The sequence below is a fragment of the Sapajus apella genome, unplaced genomic scaffold (genome assembly GCF_009761245.1).
Source record: "Sapajus apella isolate SASKATOON/1434 unplaced genomic scaffold, GSC_monkey_1.0 scaffold6, whole genome shotgun sequence".
In the NCBI taxonomy this organism is placed as follows: domain Eukaryota; kingdom Metazoa; phylum Chordata; class Mammalia; order Primates; family Cebidae; genus Sapajus; species Sapajus apella.
Genome location: NW_022436946.1, coordinates 22,688,602 through 22,715,942, shown reverse-complemented (window position 1 = coordinate 22,715,942; position 27,341 = coordinate 22,688,602). Strand labels below are relative to the sequence as shown.

The following is a 27,341-nucleotide window of genomic DNA, read 5'->3' as shown; positions in this document are numbered from 1 at the left end:
TTAAGTATTAACATGCTTTATAAAAAATAACTACATGGCCAGGCACAGTGGCTTACGCCTGTAATCCCACCACTTTGGGAGGCTGAGGCAGGCAAATCACCTGAGGTCAGGAGTTCAAGAACAGCCTGGTCAACATGGTGAAACCCCATCTCTACTAAAAATACAAAAAAAAAAAAACAACAACAAAATTAGCTGGACATGGTGGCACGCGCCTGTAATCTCAGCTACTCAGGAGGCTGAGGCAGGAGAATCACTTGAACCCGGGAGGTGGAGGTTGTGGTGAGCTGAGATTGTACCATTACACTCCAGCCCAAACAACAAGAGCAAAACTCTGTCTCAAACAAAACAACAACAACAACAAACAACAACAACAACAAAACTGGTACATGTTCTAAAACAAAGCTAACTGAATGAGAGAAAAGTGCAATTTTACATTTTTCTTTTTCTTTTTTTTTTTTTTATATCTTTTTAACGCCTGGTTAATAGATATAGCCAAATTCTCATATCTGCTTCTATAATCAATCTATTGCTACATTACGTATCATACAGTTTCTGGAAAAGTCCACTGTACATTTGAAAGAGTGCAAATAAACCAAGTAACTACAGTTTCGTATTATTATAAAAACAAGTTTCCCTCACTCTGCAAGGGTCACAGGACCCCCACGGGTCACCAGATAACACTTTGAGCAGCAATGCCCTCGGCTAGCTACATCAGTGGTTTCAACATACATTCTACAGTAACACATAATTTTCTCATGCATTTTCATGGATGCCCTCAGATATTAAGTAAACAAAAAAAATGCTTTGATCTTTAAGTAAAACAAATAACATTGGACTATTTTGAGTGTTGGAAGGATATATGGAGAGTAGGTGCCTGGAGATGTGTGGTATTCATGAAAGTATTTTATAAGTTGTGGGAAACAGACAATGAGCATTGGGTAATTTCTAGCAGTCTGCTGCAACTTCTTTACCTCTGATTCAAAGAAGCAAAATAGAATCCTAGTGACAGTAACATTATTGCAAAAATTTATTTAATCTGTTAGGCTCTATTTCTTTAAGCAAATAATTTGAAGTTTTGGTACTTAAAATTACTGGAAATTAGTTAATTACTGGAAGCCAGCACTCTGACAATGTTGAGAGGTGCTATCCCATATTACTCAAAGACATAAACTACTCAATTTCTTTCCAATGGCTGATGGAGGCAGAGTGTATAGTATTTCATACATTCAATTCTGTTCTTCATATGCAACTACTGAAAAATAATAAATTCACTTGTATTCATATATATAAATGTGCACGTGTGTGTATATATACACTCACATATACAATGTGTGTTTTGTTTTTGTTTTTTTGAGATGGGGACTCACTCTGTCGCCCAAGCTAGAGTACAATGGTGTAATCTCGGCTCACTGCAACCTCTGCCTCTTGAGTTCAAGCAATTCTCCTGACTCAGCCTCCCGAGTAGCTGGGATTACAGGTGCATGCCACCATGCCCAGATAACTTTTTTTTTTTTTTTTTTTTTTGTATTTTTAGTAGAGACAGGGTTTCACCGTGTTAGCCAGATGGTCTTGATCTCCTGACCTCCTAATCTGCCCATCTTGGCCCCCTAAGGTGCTGGGATTATAGGTGTGAGCCACCGCACCTGGCTATGCGTGTTCATTCATTCATTCATTTACTCATTCATGCAACACATATTTACAAAGAACCTCTTTAAATGTGTCAGGCACTATTCCTGGAAGTTGAGATACAAAATAGAACACAAATTCCTTGCCTCCTGAGTCTTGTGTTCTAATGTAAAGAGAAATATGATGAAGATTAATAATAACTCATCCATTACAAGTATGCAAAAGTAAAGAAGGAAATATGAAATATTGGGAATAGGAAACATCATGATTTAAAATATGGTGACAAGTAGAGGACCGACTGAAGAATTGAACGTCTGAGACGGAGGAAGTGTTCTAAAGCAGAGGAAACAGCAACTGCAAAGACTATGAGGTTGAGAGCTTGTGGAGAGCTTTCTGGGAATACAAAGCTGAGTAAACAGTCTGTGGGGTCAAAGAGGTAATGAGGGGAGGATTTTAAAGCCATTGTAAGGGTTTGGTTTTTACTTTGTGTTGGGAAACCATAGGAGACTTTGAGCAAAAGAGTGGTATGATCTCACTTCTTTTTAAATAGATTTATTTTGGCTTCTGTATTGAGAACAGACTCAAAGAAAAGACTAGTTCTTGGTCTACCGTAATACTATAATTCAAACAAGAGAAGATGTAGATTGTAGTGGAGGTGGTAAGTAGTTGGATTCTGAATATACTTTGAAGGAAGAGCCAACGGTTACATGCCACATGCATATGAGACATAAAAGAAAGGAATTAAAGATGGGTTTGAACAAGGAAAGATGCAGCCATTTTCTTAAATACAAAGACCTTGGGTATGAGTGAGAAACGGTTGAACTAGTTGACATCTCACTGTCTGTGCCTGGATTCAAATCTCAGTTGTGTGCTTCTTTCTGTAAAATGAGTAGCACTTAAAAGCAACAGCTGGCACATGGTTAATTAATATTAGCATTATTTCTTCAAGTTGGAATCTTCGAGTACATATCAAATTTTAGCTATTCTGTGTTCATGGGCTGTGTAGGATAGAGGGATAAAACTGAATGGCTAATAAGATAGAAAACTAAGCTTAAAGGACATACACTTCAATATTTCTATATGTATAGAACTTATAAGAAAAACAGTTTTGCATACATGAGCAAGCATCACTGAACTAGATGGCACCCTTCAAGAGACTGGTTTACATACTGAGGTATGAGAATGAGAACCCTGAAATAAATTGATTTCAGAGGAATAACAAAAAACATATAAATTTCTATACATATAAGGACACTGAAAACTTCCCATCCTGAAGGAAACATTTAATGAAATCCCAAAACGCAACACTATTGCAAATAAGACACTGTCATAGAATGTTGAAATACATACTCTTTTAAAGATAAAAGGTCTGCTCTTCCACCCTCTTCATTTTCCTACAAATTAGGAAAATTTAATCAGTTCTGAAAAAGGAAATGTACATGCTAAAATAGTGAATACTGCTAGAGTTCCGATGTTTAAAACCACAGGCTTGCGATCAAAATAACCCCTTTAATTTTAGATTCTCATGCAGATTAATTTCTTTCACCAGTTTTTCAGGCACTATTCTGTTTTTTAAAAAAGGAGGGGTTCAAAGGGAAAGTAATGCCCATTTTTTTCCCGATTAGATTGCTCAACCATTAAAAAGGTGAATAAATTAGAAAGTCCTAGAGTACTCTCTCCCCTCGGTCCGCCCCCCACCACCCTTTTTTTTTTTCTTGAAAGGGAACAAGCAGTTCTTTTGCCAGGGGATCTTCACGCCGAAACTCGGCTAGGCACCCCAGGGCTTCCTCCGGATCGCAAAACTGGATTTCTGAGCAGCACCACCTGCCGTTCCTACACGCGTTTTACTTCCTCCATCCCCAATCTGTATGCTGGACCTGCATTCTTTCAGAGCCTCTCGACCCTAATACAAACAAAGTGCACTCTAAGGCAGCCAGAAGAATCCAAGCAGCGAAGTCGCGGGTCCCCACAGGCAGTAGAGTGCGGGCAGGCAGCTGCACGAAACCGGGACGGAACGAAGACGCGCCGGAGCGAGCCGGCGGGTGCGCGGCGCGGCTTCCGCCCCGCGCGGCCCCGCCCCCGCGACGCGCCGGGTGGTCACGTGACGGCCGCGCGCGTCCCCGGCCGCTGCGGGCTCCGAGGCCGGAGAGAAAAAGACTGCGAGGTGGCCGCGGCTGTGGCCGGAGAGGTGGCAGTCGGAGCGAGGCCCTCTCGGGGGAGCAGGGTGAACGCCGGCCACGCCAGGACCCTCACTGGGGGAGAGGAAGCATAGCTCGCGGTGTCACCTCCAGCCGCGACGTACTCCGGGTTGGCCTTGCGCTCGGGGCCTGAGAGGGGCGGCGGCGGGGTCAGGGGCCGGTACGTAGATGGACGCCCTTGGGCTGGCGCGGCCCCGGCTGCCCGCGCAGAGGCGGGATGGGACAGCTCAGCCCTTTTCGCCACCCCCGCCTTGGCTGCTGTCGCAGGCTAGACGACCGTGACAGCCCCTGCGCTGCCCGAGGGCGCCGCAGACCCTGCGCTGGGTGACGGCCGGAGCTGGTCTCGGTCGGGGTGCGAGGGGCGGAGCAGCGGCCATTACTGCGCAGCCTCTTCCGCCGGAGCCCGCGTCGGTGCCTCGGGTGGCAGGCGGGTCCCTCTCCTCCCCCTGGGCCGTGGTGTCAGGCCTCTACGCGGGGACCTTCTGGCCTCGACGTGTAGGGGCGGCGATGGTTTTTTGGCAGTAGCCTGCTCCCTGTTTGCCGTGTGGGGTCAGACACTTTGGGCCTTGGGTCAGATCGAAGCCAGGGCGTACAGTCTGCATTTTGTGTTTTCCCGGAGTGTCTCTAGCTGCTGCTTTCTTTGCTCTCTCTCTTCCTCCTTTTTCTCTTCCTGCTCAGTGTCTCGGTCTTGCCTAATACGAAGAGAGCAGTCCTGCACCTTGTCCTAGTGAAGCCCCGCGCTGCATATTCTTAGTTGTTTTGACCGGCTGTTGAAGCATCGGAACAATTAAGAGATCTCAGAATGTCCCTTGAGCCTCCAAACCCTCTGTGCATCTTAAAAGCCGAGGCTGTTGCTTTGTTCTGGTTGTTGGGTGGGGAGTTCTCTTCCTACCCTCCATCCCGTCTGAAGGAGTGTGAGTCTCCCATTGTTGTCGCTGTTTATTTTGCGAAGGCTTCTAAAGAATGTAAAATTATTTTTAAGAATGTGGAGATGGAACCGTCCTCTTCACAGGACTGTAAGTTTACACACACATCCTGGCAACTAGAATCTTTTCTCGTTAATCATTTTGGCATACGTTTTAATTTCTTTAAGTGCCATTTTAGTGAGCACTTATTTCTCAAGTTTTGAACATTTTAATATTTTCGTAATATTGAAACTGTACAACTGAGGAGAGAAGAAAGCCAAAAGATGATGGGGAACGCTTTGTTCTTTGTATGATTGACATTTCAGGTGCTGGGCACATCACCCCCACCCCGTGTGTGTACTTTTCAAATGGGATGTGAACATATAATATTGGCATTCAATGCAGTGTATAATTATAAAATTGGAAGACTTAGGACATTTTAGTCAGTTAATCTATATTTAGACTTTTAAGACATGGCACGTAAGGACACATGGAGAAAATGTCCCACACAAATAACAGGATTTGTGATTTTGCCTTTGCTGTTTTATCACTAGCAGATATTGTTTGTGTGGACTGTCTGGGTGCCCTAAAAACACGTGAAAATAGGTCAAGTAAATCTCATTTTAAAGAGAAAACTGGAAGAGTGAATGCCACTCTAAAAATAGATTTTGGATGTGTTTGTTTTGGTGCCATGTATATCTTAAAGTGGAGGATGTTGTTCGGCCCAATGTTTCATTTACAATTTGTGTCTCAAATAGGCCAGTGTATGCTGTGGGCAGAATGGAAGTACATTTAATTTTTTTTTCTTCCATGGTTGTTCAGAACTGGGTAGAATTATAATCATCAGGAAAACTTTGTCCAAATAGCTGGCCTTGAGACAAGAGGAAGAAAAAACAATTAACTGTTTTGTAAAGGAGATGTCCCCTTACAAAGTGTTTTGTTTCAGTCTCCACCAAACAGACATTTTTTTAAAAGGATCCAAAACGATATTTTGAGTTAGAAGAAAAGAATATTAAATTTTTTGTTTTCACAATATCTATCTGTTTAAAGAATATTATTTTATGTGCTAGCCATAGACTAGCATGAAGCGTCTAACAACACTGTCAGTTGGGAATTCGAATGCGTATTTTTCTTCGATGTTCGTAATAGAAGGTACTGAGCTTTTCCATTCTCTTACCTGGTTCCCTTGTGCCTGAGGAGTCTGAATTTGTGAAAACAACAGGCTAGATTGGGAACAATCTTTTTGGGTATGGAAACCAATTTATTTAACATTTGACTACAACCACCTGTGTTTACTTATGAACATCTTTAGTTTTCATGGTATCCAAAATGGTTGTTAACTGACTGCTAATTAAAGCATTTAGAACGTAAAATTATAAAGTAGGATGAGATAACAAAACACTGGAGGTGTTATGACTTGACCAAGGTCACACGGATAATTTGCCAAAGAGCCTTTCTTATTTATGAAATGGTTGCTGGCTAAGAAACATCTGTGTTTGATATTATTAAAAGATTTGTCCACTTTTACATCTCATGTTTTGAAATAAAATGCAAAGCCCACTTTTTTGTTGTTGTTTTGAGAAAAATTGAAAGCTAGTATAAAGATTGTGAGGTCAGTAAGTAGATTGCCACATAGTAACGTTTTTAAAGGGAAATGATTCTTTTTTTTTTTTTTTTTTTTTTGAGACGGAGTTTCGCTGTTGTTGCCCAGGCTGGAGTGCAATGGCATGATCTCGGCTCACCGCAACCTCCGCCTCCTGGGTTCAAGCAATTCTCCGGCCTCAGCCTCCCGAGTAGCTGGGACTACAGGCATGCACCATCATGCCCAGCTAATTTTTGTATTTTTAGTAGAGACAAGGTTTCACCTTGTTGACCAGGATGGTCTCGATCTCTTGACTTCGTGATCCACCCGCCTCTGCCTCCCAAAGTGCTGGGATTACAGACTTGAGCCACCGCGCCCAGCATAGGGAAATGATTCTTTAAAGTATCAGACGCCATTTAGTTGCAGTGAGTTTTGTCTGAAGTTTCCAAGTATGACCTATGCTTTTTCTTAGCTAATTTTTAGCAGGTGATGATGAGGGCTAAAAATGGAAATATTAGGGCATTTAGTTACATCTTTTAATTTGGGAGTTCATAAAAAATACTAAAATGTATCTGCTAACTCACACCTGATTTATCTACTCCTTTTATGTGTGTGTATATATATAGAGTTGTATAGCAAAAGTTGGAACATTTCAAATATTTTTTCTTTCTGTCACTGAGTACTTTCATGTAGAACATTTCCTGTTTTGTATATTTTGAAGAAATGGCAAAAATTTTATTAAATATTAGCTGTTAATAATTAGAAAAATGCAGGAAGTCTTCAAATATTTATAATTGATATTTGTCTTTGTTTTTATGTGTATCTATATTGATGTTATAATCTCATCTTTTCCTTTGATGAAAGATAATCATTTGCTTGAATCTATTACCTGAAAAAAACTTTTGATTTTGAGCTTATGACTGACTGGAAAAGTGGGAATATGAATATTTTGAGTCATTACAAATTGTAAATGGTACAATATTACTTCATTTTTTAGTTATGTTTATTTTTCACTTGTTTGAGTGGGTCAAGATTTAAATTCATGGATAATCTCTAAAATCTTTTGTATATTTTTAAGTTTTGCCTATCACTTTTTTTTCTGTCCAAAATTGTTAGGGGCAAATTATCTAACTTGGTTTTAGACTTTTTCTTTTCTTTTCTTTTTTTAATGCTACCTTCTTAATAGATCATCATATTAAGTTTGGTGTAAAATTTTCGAGTCATTCATTCCAATAGAAATTATGTATGTTTGAGTTATTTATGTTTGGCAAATTAATTCTGGCCTGTAGTTAAAGTTACACTGTTCTGTTTTACATACCCCCATTCGTTAAAATAAAAGCATCCCTTCTCCTCCAACTTAAAAGATCTTTGGTTTCAAATAATGTAGATGTTTTCTGAGGGCTTCTTCGTACAACTGTTGCAAGTATTACGTGTATTCCCTAGTTTGTGCCCAGTTGACATTGCAGTTGACCATTGAATAAGGGTTTGAACTGTGCGTTTCCACTTATACAAGAATTTTTTGTTTTCTGCCCGTGCCACCCCTGAGAGAGCAAAACCAATGCCTCCTCTTTCTCCTGCTCCTGAAAAGGATGAAGACCTTTATAGTGATCCATTTCCACTTAATGAACGTAAACATATTTTTCTTCCTTATGATTTTGTAATAACGTTTTCTTTTTTCTAGTTTATTGCACGAATGCAATATATGATACATGCAAAATGTATATTAATCCACTGTTTATGTTATCAGTAAAGTGTCCGACCAATAGTTAGGGTAATAGTAGTTAAGTTTTTGGAAAGTCAAAAGTTGACATGGAATTTTGACTGTGTAGGGGATAGACACTCTTAACTCCTCACATTATTCAAGGGTCAACTTTATAAATTCTTAGAGTTAATAGGTGATGGGTCAGTTTGGCAGAATTGGGCCTCCCTAAAACTGTTAACTTTGATTATAACAATATGCAGTTTTCTTTTTTATCTGTCTTCAGCAGAAGTTTAGGTAAATTAACATTGAATTCATTGTCTCTATTAAATGATTCCTGTAGTGACTTGCCAGTTTGTATTTTAAAAGATTAATATGCGAGGCATTCTAGACCAGTGTTGTTCAGTAAAGTAGCCAGTAGCCACATGGAGCTATTAAGCACCTAACATGTGCCCAGTCTGAATTAAGTTGTACTGTAAGTGTAAAATAGATACTGGATTTCAAAGAGCATGCATACACTTACCAAAGAGCATAAAATATTACATTAACTATACTGAAACATATTGAAGCAGTAATGTAGAAACATGGGGTTAAATAAAATATATTATTGAAATTAATTTTACCTGTTTCTTTTAATTATTATTTTTGTAGAAACGGGGAGTCTCACCATCTTGCCCAGGCTGGTCTATAACTCTTGGGCTTAAGCCATCCTCCTACCTCATTAACCCCAAAGTGTTGAGATTACAGGCATGAACCACCACACCCAGCCTCTTTTTATTATTATTAATGGGGCTAATAGAAAATTTGAAATTACATATGTGGTTTGCATTATATTTCTACTAGATAATACTCTTCTGACTTTTTCTGTGAGAGACAATACATTGTAGAAATACTTTTTTAAAGGTATATTTGAGTTTGAATGGCATCTCCCAATATTGATGGCTCTGTGACTTTTGGTAAGTCATTTAACTTTCTGGGCTTAGGCTTCCTCATTTGTAAAATGGGTATAGTTGTATTTCACAGGGTTGTTCAGAGGATTCAGTGACATGGATTTGGTAGTGTTTCACTAACTGTAATATGTGAATCACTTGGAGATCTGGTCCTGTAGGTCTAGGGTGGCACTTTGGATTTTCATTTGTGAAGAGCTCCCAGGTAGTACTGATAGTGCTGGTTGGGAATTCCAGTTTGTTAATCTGTGCTTTGAAAAAATTATTCGTGAGGTTATAGAAATTGAAAAAGTCACCAAAGCGTGCAAGATTTACTAAAAGTATCAGAACTGTAGACTTGGCCGGGCGTGGTGGCTCACACCTGTAATCCAAGCACTTTGGAGGCCATGGCGGGAGAATCACCAGAGGTTGGGAGTTCAAGACCAGCCTGACCAACATGGTGAAACCCTGTCTTTAAAAAAAAAAAAAAAAAAAGAATTGTAGACTCTTGGGGCTACTGCAACATTCCTGTTCACATCTGTAAGGTTTTTTGTCTGCTTTTAGCTGGAGTCACTTTTGTTGATGGGGTAATATTGCTAAATCTCAGCCAAGAAGAACCTAGTTACATTGTTTTACACAAATGTATTTTTGAAAGATTATACCTAATTAGAGGTGAAATAAAGGAATGCTCAAAGACATTAAGAGGGCCGTACAGGCCGGGCGCGGTGGCTCAAGCCTGTAATCCCAGCACTTTGGGAGGCCGAGGCGGGTGGATCACGAGGTCAAGAGATCGAGACCATCTTGGTCAACATGGTGAAACCCCGTCTCTACTAAAAATACAAAAAATCAGCTGGGCATGGTGGCACATGCCTGTAATCCCAGCTACTCAGGAGGCTGAGGCAGGAGAATTGCCTGAACCCAGGAGGCGGAGGTTGCGGTGAGCCGAGATCGCGCCATTGCACTCCAGCCTGGGTAACAAGAGCGAAACTCCGTCTCAAAAAAAAAAAAAAAAAAGAGGGCCGTACAATTGACCCTTGAACAACACAGAGGGGTTAGGGCGCCAGCCCCTTACACAATCGAAAATCTGAGTATAAGTTTTGACTTCCCCAAAATTTAACTACTAGTAGCCTACTGTAAACAGTCAATTAACATGTTATGTATGCTATATGCATTATATGCTATATTCTTACAATAAGCTAGTTAAAAGAAAATAAATTCATAAGGAAGAAAAAAATACATTTACAGTACTGAATTTATTGATACTGTGTTTATATAATCTGTTTACAAGATGAATTGTCTGTCTGAAATGATGGGTAACTGCAGCTGCAGGCCCATCTAGGACACATACCAAGCAGTTTAACTTCTTGTAATGACGTGACTTTTCTTGGCTTCTTGGGAGCACTTTTAGCATCGCTAGTGGCACTTCACTTGAGTCGCATGGTGTTATTCAAGGGTTATGGTATTGCACTAAACACGATAAAAAAAATACACAAGAACAGGAGATTACGTTTTACTCCAGTACATGCAGAGATGATTAGTGTCACACACATAATAGGAAATTATTACAGTATGTACTACAATTAATGTTATGCAGCTATGACTCACATTGTATCTTTACGTTTGTTTAAATTTCTTGTGCCACCTCTGACAGCACCATGTATGTCTGTGTTTGCTAAGTTTTGATACAGTTTAACATCTTACAATACATTTCTCCATATTTTATGGTACTAAATGATAAAATAGATACTGTTTTTTATTCATTCATAACATACCTAATTTTTTCTTTTTGATGTTTTAAGAATACATGGTTCATCTGCAAGTTTTTTCAAATTGTCATAAATCTCCAAAACAATTTCCAGAATATTTATTGAAAAAACTGTATGTATGTATATAAGTCGACTTGTTCATTTCCAAGCTCTTAACTTGTATGAGAGGTCAGTTGTATGAGATCATCATCAAAGATCCTTGAAAAAAAATGAAATCATCAATATTTTGAAAATTAGAAAAAGCCATCTCTAAGAGAATCCTAGAAGTTACCACAGGCCAGAATTAGGGGGAAAAAATTGAAGAAATATCGGACTAAATATTTCTTTGGCTATTATTTTTTGGGAAATGACATTAATATAAAAAAAGATCATACTGGAATGTGGGTTATGGTCACTGATACATTCTTTTGTTTATAGCTAAACGTAACTAGACTAGAGGAGTGTGATGAGGGTGAGGATGTTCTTTCTGTTGTAAGAGAAAGTTTATATTGATGGAAAGTGTCATTATTCATAGATGCTTTGCTGTTATATGAGTACTATTAAGTAAATAGTTCTCTGCTCCTGGGAGTGTGTGTGTGGTGTTTTCTTTCATCTGTAAGGGGGTTTTTCAAATAATTTTCCTATTGATAAATTACTTGCATTTAATCCAAGGAGATGTAGTTCTCTTCCCTTCAAATAAGGGAAACAGAATGAGAGAACTGCATCCCCTCGGATTAATCAGAATTTGTTTTTGTTTTTTTTTTTTTTTTTTTTAAGTACCTTTGTTCTCCTAGTGGATATGTAGCAAAGTTTTTAATTTAATATTTGTGGTTATGGCTTCATTTCAATGATGTGAAATAGTTTTATAGAAAAGATCACAGCCTATTTAGGTGTTCAAATATGGGGTTTAGAGGATTTTTTGTACTTATTTTGAAGCTGCTTTGTTTCAGTTAACTTAGATTCCTTTAAGAATCAACTTTTGTTTCAGAGATAAAATATTTACAGATAAGACCTAAGTAAAATAAGTGAATAGAGAGGAATAAATTAGATTTGTTAAAGATAATGTGTAAATGAATTCAAGAGATAAGGAGAGTTAGAAACAAGGACTTTTTTTGTGTATTTCATAGGAATAAAATGGTACCTTCTATGCATCTGAATTAAAGTATAAAATGATTAAACAAAAATTTTAGGAGAAATGTTTGAATCTTCTACACTACAGGTTTTAACATTCAATCAATTAGGTTCTGAGTGATGGATTGCTACATCTTAAAAGACTTGTAAGATAGGAAAGGATAGACAGTGCTTATGACCAACAGCAACACCCAGCAGGACTTTGTGGAACAAAAAATTTCATCTTAGAATTGTGGGTGAAGGCTGGGCATGGTGGCTCTCACCTATAACCCCAACACTTTGGGAGGCTGTGAGCATCACATGAGGCCAGGAGTTTGAGGTTTAAGTGACCTACAATCATACCACCGCACTCCCACCTGGTTAACCCTGTCTCTTTAAAAAAAAAAAAAAAAAAGTGAGTAAAATAAGAGCAAATTGACTTTTGAGTGATGATCCTAAAACCTTTATGATGGGCAAAGGGTAGAATGTCTGTATAATTTATTTTCTGAACTGGAACAGTTTGGAGACAAAGGGCAAACTGGTCAGATGCTGGGCTGACCTATCTGATCATCCTAGTGAAGAATTGTAACCTTTATCAGGGAAAGAGCTTTGTGAAGCTGTTTTGACTGTTCAGAAATCCATCTTGGTTTATGCTTAGATTTTTATCTCCATTTTGGAACAATAGCTAGGTAAATGATTTGCTTGCCAAAAGATACAAAGATGGGTTGAATTTTATATTTGTAAATGTAAGAACTCCTTTAGATTTAAAGTTATATAAAGAAAGGATTAGAACTACATATTTTTACGTAACTTATAGGCACCGGCTGGGTGCCTTGTTCACAATTAGAACTCGAGTGTTGTGTTATTTGAATAAATTAATCCTTTGATACTCTATTTCTCGCAATAGTTACTTTTAGAAGTTCATTTTTCATTCATCCAAAAAATATCAGTTCAACAAAAATTGATTGACAGTTTACTTAGAAATATAAAAAGGTCCCAATCTTCAGGGGGTTCATGATTTAATAGAAGAGTCAGACATCACAAATGAATGAAATTAGTGCATATAATAAATTCAGTAATAGAAAAACACAAAATATAGAGGAGAGAACAATTAGCTTTCTGGAGGTAGAGAAAATGGTTGGGATAACCACTTCTGTGTAATATATTAAAGAACAAATAGGCATTCATAAGCTGTAAAAGGGAATAGATTGTACCAGGCAGGAGGAAATACAGAACTACAAAGGGAGGGTTGCAGACTGTGAGTAATGTGATTCAACTAGATTATTAATCTGTGGGTGGTTGCTGAAGATAAAAAAGACTACAGAGTTATTTACAGTTCCCATCTTTAAAACCTTCGGATGTTGTCCTAAGGAGTTTTGTCTTTATTGTGTAGGCTAAGGAGCCATATTGGGCTTTCACATATGGAAGAAACCTGGTCCATTTTACCTTTAAAATATATCCCCCAGTCCTAGCTACTTGGGAGGCTGAGATGGAAGGATCCCTTGAGCCAAGCCGTTTTGACATTATAGTGAGCTATGATCATGCCACAGCATTCCAGCCTGGGAAACAGACAGAGAAAGAGAAAGAAAGAGGGAGAGGGAGGGAGAGAGAGGGAGAATCTCAAAGGCTTAGTAAATGAATTTGAGGGTGATACTGACACAAGATAATCAGGCTGAAAAATAGATGAGAGATGATACAGGTCTAAAATAGGGCACCAGCAATGGGTAGAGCATACAGGATAGATTCCAAAGGGGTTTTGGATAAAAGATAACAGAATTTGTGGTGGTGTTGGTTGAGGTGTGGGGAGCAGGAGGCTATGTCGTGACTTTATCTTTCTCTTTTTTTCCGTGAACACAAAGTAGATAAGGCATAAACTTAGATGTCATATTGTAAGAATTATACAGAAATGGGGGTTTGGAAAATGTGTGTATATGAGAGAGAAAGATATGAGGGGGGCCAAGGGTTCTGTCAGGAAAGAAGTAAAAAAAAGATTGGGTTCAAGAATGGACAGGAAAGAAAATGAGATCAGGAACTGGATGAAGGAAAGGAGATGATCAAGAGATTGTAGGTCCCCATGAAATTGAAGAGCAGGTGTGGGAATGAGTAAGCTGGCAGGACCAGAGCTTGTGATCTGAGAGGCATATTAAGATTTCAGAGAGGCAGCAGTTTAGGCAACAATTTCAAATGTGATCACAATATTTGGTTGCCAGAGAGGAGATTAATTTCTTCAAATTTTGTGTTTAAGGAACTGAAAATTGAGGACAATGTTTCTCAGATTGTATTTGAAGGATTACCTGCATGAGTACCACCTGGGGTGAGATTCCTAGGTTTAAACCTATGTCTACTGGCCTAGAATCTCTAAGGAAAGGGGCCAAGAATGTGTATTTCTAATAAGCAATTTCAGTGATTCTGATGAACAGAAGTTGGGACAAGTCAAGTGACCTGTTCAATAAGTATTAGATGGTTCATTTTCAAGGATATTTAAATAGGCTTATGGTCATGTCAAGAGTTAGGGTGAAGAGGATGATCAGTAGTGAAAAGATGACATTAATCCCTTAAAGGTGGTGAGAGAGCAGTTTTAGGGGATGTTAAAGTCAGTAATAGAGACTTGAAAGAATAAGTAATGATGTTGGAGCAGTAAATTGTCTCCCCCGTCCCATATACAGGGAGTATATGGGTGTATATGAAAATAGGTAGTTTCTGTTTGGAGTAGGCTGCAGCAAGGAAATGAACATAGCCTTCTTTGATACCTTTGAAGTTGTAGGCACTTAGAGGGTGGTGAAAGGGCTGGAAGGAAAGTCAAAACATTGGGGTCCATATCATCTAAAATCAGATAAAACAAAAAGCCAGGATACTTAGAAACCTTGTTTAGTCAGTATATTAGGGTTCTATAGAGAGACAGAACTAATATGTGTGTGTGTGTGTGTGTGTGTGTGTGTGTGTGTGTGTGTATATATATATATATATATATATATGAGTTTATTAAGTATTAACTTACACAGTTACCAGGGTCCCACAAGAGGCTGTCTGCAAGGAGAGCTAGTCCGAGCTCCAAAACTGAAGAACTTGGAGTCCAATGTTTGAGGGCAGGACACATCCAGTAAGGAAGAAAGATTAGACTGGGAGGCTAGGCCAGTCTATCCTTGTCAGGTTTCTCTGCCTACTTTATATTCACTGGCAGCTGATTAGATTGTGCCCACCAGATTAGGGTGGATCTGCCTTCCCCAGCCCACCGACTCAAATGTTAAACTCTTGGCAACACGCTCACACACACACCCAGGATGAATACTTCGTATCCTTCAGTCCAATCAAGTTGACACTCAGTATTAACCATCACAGTCAGTTACTTTTGAAAGTTCTCTGATTTTAAAACAAATTGTTTGTTCTGTTAAACATTTGGTAGGGTAAGTCAGCTTGTATTTAGAGGTCACATATGGCATTATGTTTCTTTAAACACTCGAATCTTAAGATACCTTAGGGAAATAGACACCTATAGTAAGAGAGCCACATGGAACTAAAAGGTCTTCTATCTTGTGTTTACTGTGAGATCTATCATTTCTTTAGTTAGCTTGTATTCTTGATTATTAGTTCTGTGTAATGTGATTTGCGTCCCGTAGTGGACATTGTGAAGTGGAGAAGGAAATACTAAATGAGAAGAAAGGAGATTAATGACTGAGATGGTACAGTTTTTAAGAGTACAATTCCATGTGGTTAATTTCATTTACATTGTTGTGCAACCATCACCATTATCAACTTCTACAACTTTTTTTAGCATTACAAACTGAAACTCTGTACCCATTAGGCAATAACTCCCCATTCTTTCCTTTCCCCAGTCCCTGGTAACCTCTGATACCTTCTGCTTCTATGAATTTGCCTATTCTTGATATTTCATATAAGTGGAATCATACAATCCTTTTGTGTATCTGGCTTATTAGTATGTTTTCAAGGTTCATCTATGTTGTAGCACATACTCTTTTTTATTACCGAATAATGTACTGTTGTATTTATAGACCACATTTTGTTTATGCATTCATCTGTTGATCGATACTTGAATTGTGTCCCCCTTTTGCCTAATATTTCCGCAGTGAACTCTGGCATATGGGTATCTGAGAACCTGTTTTCAATTCTATTGCTGTATCCTTGGGAGTGGAATTGCTGTGTTATATTGGCAATTGTTTTTAACTTTTTAGGGAAGCAACAAATTATTCACAGCAGCTACACTATTATACCTTCCGACCAGCAGTGTTCAAAGGTCCTGTTTTTCTACATCCTTACCAACACTTCTTATTTTCCTTTAAAAAAAAATTGTAGCATTCTTACAGATGTATAATTTTGATTTTGATTTATATTTCACTAATTACTAATAATGTTAAGAATCTTTTTGTGTGCTTATTGGCCATTTGCATATCTTTAAATTCTTTGCTTATTTTTAGTTCACTTTTTAATTGGTTTGTCCTTTTATTGTTGAGCTGTAGTTCTTTACATATTCTGGATATTAAACCGTTATCAGCTATATGATTTGCAAAGATATTCTTCCATTCTGCAGTTTGTCTTTTTATTTTCTTAACAGTGTCTTTTGATGCACAAAAGTTGCAAACTTTTATAAGGTCCAATTTATTTCCTGTTTCTCATGCTTTTGATGTCATATCTAGGAATCCGTTGCCAAATCTAAGGCCATGAAGATTTGCTCCTATGTTTTCTTCTAAGAGTTTTATGGTTTTATTTCTCAGACTTAGGTTATTGATTCATTTTTAGTTTACTTTGATATATAGTGTAAGGTAGAGGTCCAGCTTTATTCTTTTGCTCATGGAACTCCAGTTGTCTCAACAACATTAGTTAGAGGTTCCTCTTTCCCCCATTGAGTGGACTTGACACCGTTTTGGAAAATCAGTTGGCTATTGATGTGTCAGTTTATTTCTGGACTCTCAATTCTATATCATTGGTGTATTCATCTATCCTATGCCAGCACCACACTGTCTTGTTACCTTAGCTTTGTAGTAAGTTTTGACATTGGGTTTTTCAAGATTGTTTGGGTTACTTATGGTCCTTTGTAATTCCATATGAATTTAAGGATTGCTTTTCCATTTCTTCAAAAAAGGTTGTTGGAATTGTGATAGGAATTATGTTGAATCTGTAGATCACTTTGGGTAGTATTGCCATTTTAATATGTTAAATCTTCCAATCCATACATTACTTGTCTATTTACGTAGCTCTTCTTTAATTTCTTTGAGTAATGCTTGATAGTTTTCTGTGTACAAATCTTTCACCTCATTGGTTAAGTTGATTCCTGGCTATTTTATTCCCTTAGATGATATTATGAATGAATTGCTTTCTTGATTTCCTTTTTGGATTGTTGACTGCTGATGTATCAAAACACAACTGATTTTTGTGTGTGTCAAACTTGTAACCTGCAACTTTGCTGAATTTGTTTATTAGCTTTCTTGGGGATTCTGTGAGATCTTCTATATAGAGAGAATAGATATAGTTTTACTTCCTCTTTATCCATCTGTATGCCTTATCTCTTTTCCCTAATTTGCTCTGCTAGAACTTACAGTCATGTTGAGTAGCAGGGGTAAAAGCATGCATCTTGTCTTTAATTTTTTCCACTTTTAAGATAAAGTGTTCCACTGAATTTTGTGAAAAGTTATAGATAATTAACTGATTCTATTGATCTTAGTCTGTAGAAAAGTTGATGTTGATTTTTTTTTTTTTTTTTTTCAGCATAAAGAATGAACCAGCAGTGGAAGAGAAAGTATTGCAAGCTGGCTGACTGCTAGTGAAGAAGATGCTTTATTTTTGTGGCAGGCATCTGTGGGATCTGTAATAGAAATGTAAGTGTAGCATCATGGTTTTTTTAGTGCTGCAGTAAATTAAGTGGATTGGTTTACAGTATAGTAAATTGGGTATCTGTCATGTTTAGCTTTAATTATATAAAATGAACATTTTCTGTTGCTTTATAGGTACTTTATTAACAATATATTTACATTAAATTAGCGTTAATGTAGATTTCAAGTCTCCTCAGAGGGGAGAATCTCTGTAAGAAAAACTGAAGACAGAGGAGTTTGTTCATAGAAGGCTAAAATACTGCAGAGATCTCCAGGTCCTCTGGGTTCTACTTTCTTTTTACATAATAATTTTCTTAAATAACTAAGCTAGGCAAGTAGTACTAGCATTTATAAATAAGACAGACTACTGGGTTATAAAAACACTAGTTACTAAAAACTTGTTTCACTAAATTAAAGGAATTTCTACATAATTGATTTTTTAATGTAGTACGTTATTGCTTTTTATTCATATTACTTCAGTCTGATCCCCAGTTTTACTAGTTGTGCTTTCATCATTTGTCTTTGCATGATCTGCTTTAACGTGTTACACACTACCTTGGATTTGTCCATATTTAACTTCACCCTATTATTGATGAAACATTTTTTTCACTATGAATATATTTCTGTTATCTAAATTAATATGAACCTTATGTAACTTGATGTCATTCATGAAAAATGTAGTGAATACTTTATTGAATTTTTTTTTCTGAGACGGAGTTTCGCTCCATTGCCCAGGCTGGAGTGCAGTGTTGCGATCTTGGTTCCTGCAACCCCAGCCTCCTGGGTTGGAGTGATTCTCCTGCCTCAGCCTCCTAAGTGGCTGGAATTACAGGTACCTGCCACCATGCTCGGCTAATTTTTTGTGTTTTTAGTAGAGACAGGGTTTCACCGTGTTAGCCAGGATGGTCTCTATCTCCCAACGTCATGATTCACGTGCTTCAGCCTCCCAGAGTGCTGGGATTACAGGCGTGAGCCACCATGCCCAGCCTATTTTGTTGATTTTTAATGACAGTGTTTTTACTATTAGACCAAGAGTGACCTTGGTAGAGGCTATTTCACATTTTCCCAGTTGACATAAAACTCTTGCTTTCTACTCTTCCAATGTGATGTTGATTACATGTAATGATATGTATTAATAATTAATTATTAAAAGTATGACCACATTTTTGTTAAGTAATGAAAATTTGATAATTGAAAAATGATACTAATAAGCATGTGTCTTTAAAATATATCTTTTATTTAATCCTGTCCATTTATCTATATACATTTAAAAAAGTCTTAATAGGTCAGATAGTCCAGGTGCTGGTCATCAAGGAACTTACTATGATTTAGTAAATGAGACATATGTAATTAACAAACAGTGGAATAGATGCCATATTAAGGTCACAGTAAGATGCTATTAAAACTGAACAGAGGAAGAGATTAATTTCATCTGAAGGGTTCAGAGTGAACACGATAACTTTCACCTTGCCTTTATAGAATGAATAGAATTTTAACAGTCAAAGAAAATTAGGAAATATTTTTCAAGCCAAGAGAATGAGGAGGGAAACAGCTGCCTAATCATCAACACATTTTACAGGAGTCTGGGAATAGTCATATGTGAGAAGGCAGGGTAGAATCAAGAGACTTCAGGGGCCAGGCGCGGTGGCTCACACTTGTAATCCCAGCACTTTGGGAGACCGAGGTGGGCAGATCACAAGGTCAAGAGATCGAGACCATCCTGGCCAACATGGTGAAACCCCATCTCTACTAAAAAATACAAAAATTAGCTGGGTATGGTGGCATGTACCTGTAGTCCCAGCTACTCGGGAGGCTGAGGCAAAAGAATTGCTTGAACTTGGGAGGCAGAGGTTGTGGTAAGCTGAGATCGTGCCACTGCACTCCAGCCCAGCACTTGGTAACAGAGCAAGACTCTGTCTCAAAAAAATAAAAATAAATAAAAATAAATAAAAGAAGAAAGAGACTTCAGAGTAACTGCAGGGAATAATGTTTATTTAGTACTTACTATATTACCAAATTTTACATTTATTTAATATAAAATTGATGTTAATTGGTTTTGATACTTAGGAACAGAGTATACTGATCAGTCTTAGAGGAGTTAGGGGACAGTACTAACTAGTTGTTGATGGGTTAGCTTTGTAAAGAAGTAGCAGTACCCCATCCTGAGCCAGGAGGAAAAAGATTAAGACAGAGTAGAGCTAAAGATAGATTTTGAGGATTTATTTTTGACCTATCTAATTTCTCAGTTATACAGGTGTTAGTATATCTCTAAACTAGGAGGGAGAAGTTTTGTGATAGTCTTTGGGGGACAGAGAAAGAAAGATGTCTTGGCTGAATAAAAGATTACTGGGATTGATGGTGTTTAGGAAACCAAAATTGCTATTAAGTGTATGGGGTTCACAACTTTTGTACCACACAAAAGTGAATTGTATGGTGAAATTTTCAGCACATAGAGTAACTTGCTTATTCTTTTTTGCGAATGTCTCCCTTGTTGGCTTTTGTGGTGGTGGTGATGTTTGTTCCCTATTCTTCTCTGACCATTCCTTACACCCCTTCCTGGTTATTTTACCTTACAAATATTGGAGTAATTCAAGGTTCTGTGGTTGGCCCTTGGGACTGCTCTCTCTACAGGTTTAGTTTGGGCATTTACTCATTTTCATGGCTCCAAGGACCTTGTATGTGTTGATGAATCACCAGACTTTTTTCAGCTTAGGTTTATTCTTAGAGTACCAAACTGTCATTTGCCTATCTCCACCTGGACACCTTAATAAAGTCATTATGTCTGAGACACAACTGTCCTCAAATACTGAATTTTGGTGAATGTGTCACCATCCATCAGTAACCATATGCTTTCATTTCTTTTTCCTTAGTATTTCTTACATTCTACAGTTGGAACCTTATATCAGCATCCTCCCTTTAATTATCTTATCCTGGCATTACTACCTGGTTATGTATAAATTCTAGTTTCCCTTCTGCCATACTTCCTCCCACATTACCAAACTTTCCTCCAACCTTCTGTTCAAATGCTCTGGAAGCTACTAAACTGACTGTTACTTCCTGACATAAAACCTTTAAGTGAATTCCTCTTGTCTCATTAGGGGTTCATATGTGGACCAGCTTCATAGAAATCTTTGAGCCCCTTGAAGTTATGTGTAGTATTGTTCCCTTTTTTGTGTCTGTAATTGGATTCCGAATTCAGACTTTAAAAATCTGATTTTTAATATTTGAAGGTTTATTGTTGGCTAAAAATTCCTTCAATACTACATACACGAAAGACTTTTTTTTGCTTATAATAATTTTCCTTTCATTTGACTAGTTACCTTCAAGAAGTTTCAAGGAAATCTGACTTGGAGATTTCCACTAACTCTGCCCATACCCCTCTATATTTTATCTTCTTGATAAGGTAGACTCTTACTTGTCTTGCAGAAGTATTTCACATGGTTTATCTATTAGAAGAAGGGGATATATGCTTAATAGTTGGAATATCACATGAAGAATTCAGTAAAAAAGTCTTTGAATGAGTGATGTATTGTACTTATTAACAGAATTGAACTAACTTCACTCCAAATTTCCATATATTAAATTCTTCTTAGTATACTAGAAATAAATTTCCTTTTTCAAAATGACTCAAAATTAGAATTTTCTGAGACATTTATGAGATAGGGAATACCTCTCTTTGATTAGCATTAATTATTTACCAAATCCTTGCTCTACAAAAAGGGAGGGATAAAGCATTTCTTATTTACATATTGGTATGATCATCTGCATACATTTAGCTTCCCACCTATTTTAAGATCATTGAAACTGCAAAATCGAGACTATATAGGGTAGATTAAGATGTTTTTTTTTTAAAAGCCTTGAAGGATGTCTTATAGGTAGACTGGCAGTTTTGGGTTACTTTTTGTCCATCTTGTTACATATTTTATCTGTTTCTTATTTATTGCATGTGCCTCATTCAGAATTATATAAGAAATACTACTAAGTTTTTCTGTCCATTTCTTAACAGAATCCAAATTTATAAATTGCTATGGCAAATTGATAGTTAAGAGTGCTTCAGATGAAATAATGACCATTTAGCTGCATGGTGTCCATTGTTTTCAGATTAGCTGTGTCCAAGTTTACTTCATTCTGATGATTGGAACCAAAATACTTGCACAAACAGAATTGTTTTGCCTTTCCAATTATGTTGTTGTTATAATTCATGCCTTCTGGGATGATTGTTATTGCTTTCTTAGTTTTGAAATTACATGTTTGGGTTTATTCACACATGCAAGAGTTAAGAGTCATACAAAATATTATCATAGTAAGTAGGGTGGAGGGTAATGTTTTTAGGTTGAAAACTTTCTTATCGGTAGATAAATGAGTTGTATGTGATGGAAAACTGACTTCTTGGGCCAATTTTACTTAAATACAATAGGTTTGAAATTACGTATTTAAAAGCATGGCATTGGTCCATGTGACATGTTGGGTATATTGTTTACATTTTACCAGACTTTGTATTTTTATTTATGGTTTAAATTTATGAGCCTGTCCTTTGTTCATAAGGTACTTAGATGGTTTAAGATACAGACTTCCTATATAAAGATGTTGCTATTGTTTTTCCAAGGTAATGATGATCATAGCTCATTTTTCTATTTTGTCTTATGAATAGAATCATGAGTAGAATCTTTCTTAAATTATTACTTGTAAATGGGTCGCTTTCTTGTTTTCGTTTTCTTACTTGGGGCTTTAAATAAATATGAAACTTGGAAAAAAGAAAGGCCGGGCGCGGTGGCTCAAGCCTGTAATCCCAGCACTGTGGGAGGCCGAGGCGGGTGGATCACGAGGTCAAGAGATCGAGACCATCCTGGTCAACATGGTGAAACCCCGTCTCTACTAAAAAAAAATACAAAAAATTAGCTGGGCATGGTGGCACGTGCCTGTAATCCCAGCTACTCAGGAGGCGGAGGCAGGAGAATTGCCTGAACCCAGGAGGCGGAGTTTGCGGTGAGCCGAGATCGTCCCATTGCACTCCAGCCTGGGTAACAAGAGCGAAACTCTGTCTCAAAAAAAAAAAAAAAAGAAACTTGGAAAAAAGGATTTTCAGGAATTTTATGGAAACTAATTTTTTTGACCTAAATTTAAAGGGATGAAAGTTTCTGAAAACCTAACAAAGTGTGTACACAGCCAATTCTTTTAGGGGAGGAAATAGGCAGGGAATGTTAATTGGTTGTTTAAAAAACATATGCCTTCACTTGTAACTTATTGTTGTTTCAAGTTACAAGATCTTTGAAGGCAAGTATTTATCTCAAAATATTTGGAAGCTTTTATAGTGCTTAACATATTGAGAAGTCCTATTAAGGTTGACTTAGAACAAGCTTATCCAACCTGTGGGCCATATGTGGCCCAGAATGGCCTTGAATGAGGCCCAACACAAATTCCTAAGCGTTCTTAAAACATTATGCAATTTTTTAAACCTTATTAGCTATCACTAGTGTTAATGTATTTTATGTGTGGCCCAAGACAATTCCTTTTCTTCCATTGTAGCCCAAGGTAGCCAAAAGATTGGACACCCCTGACTTACAGCTTTTCTTCCATAGGTTAGGAAAAAGTTGTACTTTGTTGATGCCTATAACCTAGAATTTCTGGTAAAGGAATTGATTGGAAATGTTATTAAAAGTTGAAAAGTAATTTGGAAATGAAGCATTTTAGTGATCAGTTCTTCCATTGAGATTATGTTGCTTCCTTGACTAGATATGTTCCATCTTTTTAAGGTTTTTGGGTTATTTTTTGTCTGTCTTGGAACCAAGAACACAGAAAAGGCAGTAAAAGGAAAAAAAGGAGTATTTTAAGATTGGGTGTGCTGTGAAGATAGCCCAGGATTATTGTTTTTCAGTTTTTGATGAGCATAACCATTCTTTTTGACTTAACTACTGGACCTATTTAGAATGGCAGAATTAACTGGTACAGAGATTGTCATTCATTTAAAGCTTCCAATCTCTGCGATCTTCATTTTCATTTCTCAGCCTCTTTTACTTGTCAGTGGTTTACTCCCTCTATTATTTTCTCCCCTTTTAAAATTTCTGGGTTTTTTTTTTTTTGTTTTCTTAACTATGGGGAAAAAAATCAAATGTTTCCTTTGCAGGGCACAATAAGGCTTTTATGACTTGGCTTTTGGTTACCTTTACAGCTTCATCTCCTGCTCTTCCATTGCTTGTATGACTATTTGACTCTGTCTTGCACATGCCTCTGCCTGGAATCTACTCCACTACCCAGGCCCCCCAAATGAACACTAAACTTTCTAACCTATCTCCATCTTCTCATCTCTCTCTTATTGCTGTTTTAGTAAGTATGTTAACATATTTTGATTACTGCAAGAATCAGGCTATATTAATTATCTGCATGTATATGTTTCCTTATTTAATAGAGTAGTTGTGTGTCTTATTTATCTTTAGACCAGTTAATACTTAATATTGTATCTGGACCATGGTAGGTGTTTAGTAAATGTTTATCTGAATTAGTAAAGCAGAAATTATAAATTTTATGTCAATGTTTAAACTGGATATATCCAATTTGACAAATCTTTTTTCTTCCTCCTCTTCGGGGCATCTTCAATATTCATGTTATTTTCTCCCTTGGTCTCATGTGATTGTGACCTTTATGGATCTTTAGTGATTACAAAGTGGGCTTTTTGGTCCATTTTTACCTGAGCTTTGTAAACTCTGATTTGCACTTAAGGAAATTTAGACTAAAGGTTTAACTGAGTGCCTAAGAGCACTTAATTAATAAAGGACTCCAAAACTTAGATTTTTAGGTTTCTTGTCTAGCATTCATTTCAGTGTATAATAGCTGCCATGATTCAAGGTACCCTTTTTCTCTTTGCTGGTTGCAGCTTTTCATTATATAGTTCTTCAGTGTATTTCTCCAGGGCTGATCCGTAAGTACACTGATGAAATTTTTATACATTCCCAAGATATGTACAAGTAAACGCTTGTAAAAAATTTTCAATGGTTGGGGAGTTTTTCCTCTACTTTCATCTTCATATCCCCATTGTCTACTGTATGGCTTGTATATAATGCACATAATAGGTTGTTAATACGTATTTATTTTCATAATTGTTGAATTAAGATATTGCAAGCATTAAAACATTACTTTAATATTATATGTATTTTTTCTTAGGATGGCTGGCTGTGGTGAAATTGATCATTCAATAAACATGCTTCCTACAAACAGGAAAGCGAACGAGTCCTGTTCTAATACTACACCTTCTTTAACCGTCCCTGAATGTGCCATTTGTCTGCAAACATGTGTTCATCCAGTCAGTCTGCCCTGTAAGCACGTTTTCTGCTATCTGTGTGTAAAAGGAGCTTCATGGCTTGGAAAGCGATGTGCTCTTTGTCGACAAGAAATTCCCGAGGATTTCCTTGACAAGCCAACCTTGTTGTCACCAGAAGAACTCAAGGCAGCAAGTAGAGGAAATGGTGAATATGCATGGTATTATGAAGGAAGAAATGGGTGGTGGCAGTACGATGAGCGCACTAGTAGAGAGCTGGAAGATGCTTTTTCCAAAGGTAAAAAGAACACTGAAATGTTAATTGCTGGGTTTCTGTATGTCGCTGATCTTGAAAATATGGTTCAATATAGGAGAAATGAACATGGACGTCGCAGGAAGATTAAGCGAGATATAATAGATATACCAAAGAAGGGAGTGGCCGGACTTAGGCTAGACTGTGACGCTAATACTGTAAACCTAGCAAGAGAGAGCTCTGCCGATGGAGCGGACAGTGTATCAGTACAGAGTGGAGCTTCTGTTCAGCCCCTAGTGTCTTCTGTAAGGCCCCTAACGTCAGTAGATGGTCAGTTAACAAGCCCTGCAACACCATCCCCTGATGCAAGCACTTCACTGGAAGACTCTTTTGCTCATTTACAACTCAGTGGAGACAACATAGCTGAAAGGAGTCATAGGGGAGAAGGAGAAGAAGATCATGAATCACCGTCTTCAGGCAGGGTACCAGCACCAGACAACTCCATTGAAGAAACTGAATCAGATGCCAGTAGTGATAGTGAGGATGTATCTGCGGTTGTTGCACAGCACTCCTTGACCCAACAGAGACTTTTGGTTTCTAATGCAAACCAGACAGTACCTGATCGATCAGATCGATCGGGAACTGATCGATCAGTAGCAGGGGGTGGAACAGTGAGTGTCAGTGTCAGATCTAGAAGGCCTGATGGACAGTGCACAGTAACTGAAGTTTAAATAATGTCTTCAGCTCCATGCTCAAGGTTGAAAGGGTTACCTGTAAATTTCTGCCCACATAACATTATACTCATCCCTAGTAGTGCATTTTGGGAGTTGGGGTGGGAAGGGGTATGGGAAGGATAGACCCGTAATTAAAATGTCTAACACGTCTCTGTTGAGAAATTTATTTAATGTAAGGAACTTGGGTGTTAATAGTTGAGAGCCATTTAGTAATAACCCAGTTTTCTTGAGGTCTGTTTACTTTATAGTTTTTAAAAAACTTCTTTAGTTCTTTTGGCCAGTGTGTTTGTATTATCTGTGCATTAATGGTCCTCATCTGACTCTTGCATTGTGTCTTATTTTTCTGCATGGATTGGCATTAAGACCATTACTAAAATTTGGCACCTGTGAGATGTTTGATATCATAAGCAGGAAGCGTAATTTAATGTAAGAATAGATGTGAATTTGGGATTTTAAAATAGATGAATAACAACTATTTTATAGTAAAGTTATTGAAATGGAGATGAAAACAGCCAGTAACTTAAATGTTTCAGAATCTTTGTAACACACTTCATGGCGTTCCCATAGGCTTTGCTGTCGTGTCTTATAATTTGAGGTTTTTTTTGGTCTGCAGTTTTCTTTTTGATTACAAAATTTATAATTTAATAAATACTAGAGTTTATCAAAAACAAGTCTCTTGTTTGAGTGTGGAAAGGTGTGGAAATATTTTGACATTTGTGACCAAAGGTCACTTTACAAAGTGGTAGTCTGAATTAGTTGTTTTCAGCTTAATCACCTGCTCAGAAGTTTGATTTTTTTTCTTAGAGATTAAATAGAATCTATAAGCAGTGTGTGTATAATAAATATGTATGGAAATAAACCTAAAGCCTGTGAGACTTAAATTCCTCAAATAGCTGATACCATTAATATTTTTTCTTTTCCTTACCATATTCATTAGTGGTCTAACAGTCTGGATTAAACGGCAGACTTACAGTGTTAGAAGACATGAATTCACTTTACACAAAATGTTGTAGACCACAAAATCCACTTTTATTTGGTAGTTACAACATCCATGGCCAAGTATTGGGTTGACACAGTAATCTAGAATTTACCTCTGAAAATAAGTAACATGAGTCTGTCTTACCATATTTTCCTAACTCAACAGTAGGATCTTGATGATAAAGCAAATGCAGTGTGAATTGAACGTTACAGTAGCAAATACTTCTTACGTCTTGTGATGCATCAGAACTAAAACTTAATTCTTTGACTTACACATTTTTTAAAAAGTATTACTGGGATGATCATAAAAATTTTATGTTGTACATTTTTATTACATTTACTTTTGAAAGATAGTTATACAAGAAGAAAGGTTGCTTTTCAGGAAAATATAGAAATCTGATATAAAATGCAAATTTATGTTGCAGGATACTTCATGAATCCAAGTGGTTTCAATTTTAAAATTACATCAACAGTAGTTGTTTATTACTAGTTGGAAATTCCAGGGCAC

The 27,341-nt window shown here is 37.3% G+C and overlaps 1 protein-coding gene across 2 annotated transcripts; it reads left to right on the top strand.

The window, feature by feature from the left end:
* Positions 1-3,619: 3,619 nt before the first annotated feature.
* RNF146 (ring finger protein 146) lies at positions 3,620-27,017 on the top strand. 2 transcript variants are annotated; one of them, XM_032274846.1, is made up of 3 exons: positions 3,620-3,984; positions 17,513-17,622; positions 24,775-27,017. In XM_032274846.1, coding segments are annotated over exons 2-3 (1,080 nt in total). In that variant the 5' UTR covers positions 3,620-3,984; positions 17,513-17,620; the 3' UTR covers positions 25,853-27,017. The 2 variants fall into 2 exon arrangements, with proteins under 2 accessions (XP_032130737.1, XP_032130738.1); XM_032274847.1 differs by having other exon boundaries at positions 3,722-3,933.
* Positions 27,018-27,341: the final 324 nt, after the last annotated feature.